Source organism: Macaca thibetana, chromosome 4 (genome assembly GCF_024542745.1).
Source record: "Macaca thibetana thibetana isolate TM-01 chromosome 4, ASM2454274v1, whole genome shotgun sequence".
In the NCBI taxonomy this organism is placed as follows: Eukaryota; Metazoa; Chordata; class Mammalia; order Primates; family Cercopithecidae; genus Macaca; species Macaca thibetana.
Genome location: NC_065581.1, coordinates 36101734 through 36107719, shown reverse-complemented (window position 1 = coordinate 36107719; position 5986 = coordinate 36101734). Strand labels below are relative to the sequence as shown.

The 5986-nt window shown below is 54.1% G+C and overlaps 1 protein-coding gene across 9 annotated transcripts in view; it reads right to left on the bottom strand.

The window, feature by feature from the left end:
- Positions 1 to 1791: 1791 nt before the first annotated feature.
- The window catches only part of ZNF76 (zinc finger protein 76), a 35294-nt gene continuing 31099 nt past the window's right edge, over positions 1792 to 5986 (bottom strand). For 7 of the 9 annotated variants that reach the window (XM_050787639.1, XM_050787644.1, XM_050787643.1 and 4 more), the window contains 5 exons: positions 4951 to 5184; positions 4694 to 4857; positions 3833 to 3997; positions 3203 to 3316; positions 1792 to 2631 (listed from right to left, as the gene is read on the bottom strand). In XM_050787639.1, the coding sequence (XP_050643596.1) occupies positions 2527 to 2631; positions 3203 to 3316; positions 3833 to 3997; positions 4694 to 4857; positions 4951 to 5184 (782 nt within the window). In that variant the 3' untranslated portion in view covers positions 1792 to 2526. The remainder of the gene's footprint in view (positions 2632 to 3202; positions 3317 to 3832; positions 3998 to 4693; positions 4858 to 4950; positions 5185 to 5986) is intronic. The other 2 variants (XM_050787647.1, XM_050787645.1) reach the window with 1 other exon arrangement.

Here is a 5986-nt window from a genome sequence, read left to right as displayed (position 1 = left end):
GGGGCTGCGGTGGAGCGAGAGCTCCACCTGCCTGCTCACTCCGTGAGGCTCCGTGCTGGCAAGAACCCTGCCTGTTGCTCTGGCAGTGCTCAGAAGCTCCACTCCCTGCATGGGAACTGGGAACTGGGGACCAACTCTCTGAGAGTGGGAACCCTCGTTCTGTATCCACCTGGCTCCTGGGGCATGTGAGGCCCTTTTAGAAGCCTCCTCAGTCCTGGAGCCTTCTGGAGCCTTTTGGGGCTCCCAGAGGCAGCTTGCTGAGGAAAAAAGCAAGCTCATCCTGATATTGGAGTCAGACAGACTAAAGGTCCAGTCCTAGTTACACATAGGAGGCCTTAGGTAAGTTACTTAATCTCCTTGAGCAGTTTTCTGATTGGTAAAGCAGGAAAAATGCCTCTGTGTTGTAAGAATGTCTGAGAACGGATGTAAAGCACATAGTGGGCTCTGGGTAGAGCTTTTGGTGCTACTTAATATTACCACGGTGGCGGGACTCCATCCAAGTGGAAGGAAACAAAGGCAGTATCACAAAGCTGGAGAAGGAAATGGGCCAGGGCACCTCTCCAGGTCAGGATGTGGCACTTGACTTGCTGGCTCCCTGTCCCCTCAGCATTGGCTCTAAACAGTATTCTGAGCACTGCCCACTGTAGCCTCAGAGGCCCTGAAGACACTAGGGACTTTCGGAAACACGCAGTGGTGAGCCTTGTGGTGCACCTCAACTTTAAGGGTCCCAGCAGCAGCAGGCTTGGGATTCAGGGCCCTCCACGTCAGTGCTTCCATTTCTTCAGATCCAGTGTCCAAAAGGACTGGGACACACCCACACCAGGAATGGTGATCACAGATGTTGAAAACATCTGCTCAGGCCAATTCTGAGACACTTCCCTTTACCCCCCAATCCAAATAAACATCCCTCCAACTAAGGTTCTGGGAATACCCCCTGCCTGGAAGCATGCCCCTGCCCTTATCTTCCCAAGGAGCTGGTAGCAAGAGTAAATGGGAGCTTTCTAGGCATCCTAGGAGAGGTTGCCTGGATCAGAGGAGGGGGTTCCAATCCTAGGAGGCAGGAAGGGGTTGGGGCATATCCATCACAGCAGAGAGAGGAAAAGAGGCACCTCTAATCCCTGCAATGTTCCTTTCTAGGCAGAGTCAAACCCAGAGCTTCTTCCCATCAAGTGCCTTCCCCTGTATCCCTTCCTCCCGCCAAAGCTGATCTGGTCTCACCAACTCACTTTTGGGGCGTGGTTGTGGCTTTGAAATCCAATAGCACAGTCCTAGATACCTAGGTGGGCACCCACAGAGCTGGGTAATAGAGCCAAGACCAGCTCCAGAGGCATCAGACTCTGCTCCTTGAACCTCAGTAACCTTGGCAAAGGTGCCCCCCAGCCTCACTCTAACCTGGGGCTTTGCCCTCTTGGAGAAGCTGACTGTGTGATTTGGGGGTGGCTGGGTTGGAGGGGCTCTGACTAAATTCCACAAGAAAAGGCAGGAAAAGAGTTCCTCCAGATTAATCACCTGAGGCCCGAGATTCAGCCAGAGCCTGGAAGCAGCGGTCATCCTGGTCCTGTTTGGCCACCCTGGAGCCCACCTGCTCAGCTGTGGGCAAGAAGCCACCAGCAGCTCCTCAGGGCTTTATCTTATACTGGGCTTCCTTCCCATCTGTGTCCCTGGCAGGCCAGCCCCACCACTCTGGCACCAAGGCTGAGTGGGGTTTGTGCCAGGGAGACAGGGCTGAGAGCCTGACTTGACCAACCCTGCCACCCGGGCCTAGAGCTGAAAGGATGGAGGACCCAGGTGGAAATTTGGAACTTTTATTAAATACTCATTCATCCATGTGCCACCACCACCCAGAGCAGGAAAAAAATTATCAAAATGGAATTTAAAAAAAAACAAAACAAATCAAACCCAATCCCCAGCAGTCTATGTACAGGGCCACTCCCTACCTCTCTGCCATAGAGAGGTTGGGGGGCAGCTGAGGAGTGGTGGGGGCTGGGCACCTTTTCTCCAGCCACAGGCCCCTGAGGAATTAATTGACTGTGGTGTCAGGAAGTCCCTGGTGCCAAGTACAGGCATCTCAGCTGGCCTCCAGAAAGGTGGTTATTGCTGGGAGGGCAGGACAGGGCCTGCTCTGCTGCTACTGGGCTGAAGAGCTGTCTGTGGCTCTCCCCTAAGAGGGCCAGTTCCCATAGCAGCCCCAATCTCTACCTGAGAAGGAGAGCAGATGGAGGGCCAGAAGGGTGTTCTTTAGGAGAGCGGGCGCCCAGCTGATTTTGAGAGGAGGGCACCCTGGTGTAGCTTGGTTTGTTGTCAGCTCCCGGGGATGATGCACTCCCCTGATTCCAGCTGCCTGGCCCCCATCTTGGGCAGGGTCCCCATTTCCTTCAGTTAGGCCATTTTCTTGCTGTCTTCTCACCCCAGAGACCTATGTGGCCACCTTCCATGTGTCAGCCACAGCTTGGGCCCTTGGGGGCAAGAGTGGCCATGCAGCATGGCACTTCCTCCAGCATGGTGTGAGACCCAGCCCTCTTGGACTCAGCAGCCACTCTCCGACACTGTTGTCTCCAGGGTCACGGCCCCTTGCTGCATGGCCGCGGTGGCCACACTGATGGCCTCCTCTAAGGTCTGCTGTTCCTCCAGCTGTGGGGAAGGGGGTGCAGAAGGAAGGAGTGAGATCCTCCCTGCTAGATTCCAGTGTTAGTAGTATGTGGCCTACTTTTTTTTTTTTACTCTCCCCCATCTATCCAGTGCCACACACTGAGCACTTAGTAGGGCTCCAATAAACATGAAGTTCACGGATGAAGAGTCCTATTAGGCTAGGCATGGCCAGGGGGCCCTGGAATAGTCAGGGTCAGAGAGACCAGCTTGCTCACGGAGGAAGGACTGGCTGAAGAGAACCGTGGTGATCATCTACTTCAGCCTCCTCAATTTCCAGATGAAGAAATAGAGACACAAAGAGATGAAAGACTTGGACCACAGGTAGACTGCCATCGGAGTTATCCTGAAGGCCAGAAGAGGCTTCAACATTCTGCCTCAGCCAAGAGCGAGCCTGAGACAGATGCATGGATGCAGGAGGAAAGGGATCTGTCCTCTGAAATGGGCTCTTTTTGAGTCAGATACCCTTCTCTTCAAGATCCTCATCTAATTCCCCTTTATTCCTTGTTGCCTTCTCTGGCCGTGGGATGCCCTTTCCTCCCAGATCTCTACTCACTTGCACTGCAATGTGCGTTCCGTTGGCTGTGGCCAACAGTGCCACCTGTTGATGACGAAGAGATGCTACACCTGAGTCCTCAGCCACCACAGCCCCAGAGGTAATGATTGTGACCTAAAAGGCAAAAGGAGGTCCTCCATTCCACCCGCAGTATACTCTCCCTCCCCACGATCCAAACAAACATCCCTCCAATTAGGGTGCTGGGAACAACCCAGAAGAGAATGGATAAAACCATATGGGTCAGATTAATTAGCCTGAGGCTCAGATCTGAGTAAGGCTGGGTTTCCTCCCAACTTAGAGCCCAATTTAATTTAGGGATTTTGAATCACAGGACAGAGCTGTAAAAAATTCCAGAGATATTTTAATCCTCTCACTTGAAGATGGACAGAAGTCCATGGAAAAGTGATTTGCCTAAGGTTGCAAAACAAGTCAGGGTTGAATTGAGATGTATAAAGTGTCTCTTAACCTCCATTCAACTGCTTTTAAAGATGAGAGCTGCTCATGGCCCAGGAACTGTGGGGAATATTTGTCCTGGTAAGAAAGCTTGACTAGTTTAGAGTGCACTTTAATGCCCACCCCATGGAAAGGAATGACAAAATAAGAAACCCCAAGCAAACCCCCTGGTCATACGGGCTGCGTCTGGGTGCCATCGGCGCTGACCATGGTGACTGTATGTGTGCCAGATGTGGCCAGGTCGGCATCATGACTGGGGATGGTGAGAGTGGTGCTGCTGTGCTGGGTGACCATACTGATGGCACTCCCCAGGGCCTGGAGGTCTTCCGGGGACAGGCTGACCTGCCAACAGGAGGGGGAAGATGAGCTGGCAGTGTCAGTGGAGGGTTGTCTGAAAGTCCCTAAGGAAGATATACCTGCTCTCCCAGACAAGGTCAGCTTATTAGTTTCATGTCACAGTGGTGGAAGGGATGGGTGACAGGCAAACAAAATGGGTCCAAGGCTGCAAAGAGAGGCCACACTAGAAGAATTCCACTGCCTACTTCTATTTATCACCATTTTGCCTCTGGGCCCTGTTGTATGTAGCTCAGGGTCGCCACCTGATTGTGTCCTAACAACTCTAGAAAGCACAGATGCACTTTCTAACAAGAGTATGGTTAGGTTATGCAGCTGGCTAGTACACTGGTAGGACCAGACCCCAGCTTTCAGACCCCATATCATGTTCTGGCTGCTATACGCACATGCCTCTCTCGAGAAGGACATCCCATGTCCTGTTCAGATGAACAGGACCTGTCAGCCTCCAAGTAAAAAGAGAAACTACTAACTGTGCTCCAGAAGCCCCAGAGACTGAGCTGGAAGCACAGGAGAAGAGGTTGCGCTACAAGATATGGTCCCCTCAGCCTCAGCCTCCGAGGTCTATAAAACTGAAACAGGAAGCTGGGTGGCAGTGGGGCTGTCAGAACTTCAAGGCTCCCAGAGTCCCCAGAGAGAGTGGAGAGTGCCAGCTAGTGTGGCACCTCTGTACTCCAGGGCCTGTACCTGCTGGGCACCATCCTGAGTGATCAGAGCCACCTGGGGGGCCCCATCTTCTTCGGTCACCATGGCCACTTGGGCTGGGATGTCATCACTCTCTTCCTTCACCTCCGAAAGGTAAGCTATCCGGGGTCGTTTGGGTGGCGGGCTCTCCTCGGCTGCAGAGGCGGCTGGGAGAGGAGAGCCAAGGCTGACACCTGCTACCAGATGCCATGGGGAGGCCTGGCTTGTCCCCACTCTCACTCCCTGCCCACTCCCCTTACCCTCAAGCTGCTGCTGCTCATAGAGGGCCTGCTCGCTCTCCTCCGTGGCCTCCAGCTCACCGTGGGCGCTGCGCTTGTGCATGGCCAAGGTGGAGGTCTGCCGGTAGGTCTTGCCGCAGGTGCTGCAGGTGTAGGGCTTGCAGTGTGTGTGCACCACGTGGTGCTTATACAAGCTCGAGTACTCGGTGAAGCGTTTCCCGCAGCCTGGCACCGTGCAAACGTATGGCTTCTCCCCTGGGGACACTGGGCTGTGAGGGGGGTGGGAACTGGGGCTGGCAAGGGGGAAACTAAGGGGACAGGGGTCAGGGACAGGGTTGGTGAAGGGAGAGCCAGAGGGAGGGAGAGGGACTGAGACCTGAGACTCTGAATGGACAGGGTTGGGGAAGATGGCCAGTGGAACACAGAGAGGACAAGAGTGTTGAACCACTGAATCCAGAGACAAGGTGGAAAGGAAATGGGGGACAGGGCAAGGCTGGGGCTAGTGAAGGGGCTGGTGGGGGCACTGGGGCTTATAAGGTTGAGGGTGGGAGGGTGAGAGTGGTGAACAGCAGAGGCAAGAGGCAAGGATGACTGAAGTATCAGTTGTGATGGGAAAGAGGGGACACACATGCTGAGAGACAACATGGAAAGCTGGACGAGGGCACACAACACTGGGGAGGGTGAGGATACACAGGAGTCACGGACGGCGGATAAGGTGAAGAGTTGAAGGCGACAGTTCACTCTGCTTCTTCCCCACCATTCCTGACCCTGGCCTCTTTTCAGGAGCTCAGTCAGAGTTGGAGAGTTCAGGGTGGGTGTAGAGGGGTGGTAGAGAGCTGAGGGACCCCAGAGAGGACTGGCAATACCTTTCAGATTGGATCTAACTGGAAATGGAGGAACTGCTCACTGCAAGTGGAGTTGTTCTGGAGAAACCCCGCCCCCAGACCAGCCTGGAATGGCTGGCACAGAAGGGTTCTGGGCTGGGAGTTGGGAATGTGTCTTAGATGGGAAGACTACAGTAGAGGGGTTGGGGCCTGAGCGAGGGTAGTCCTCGCAT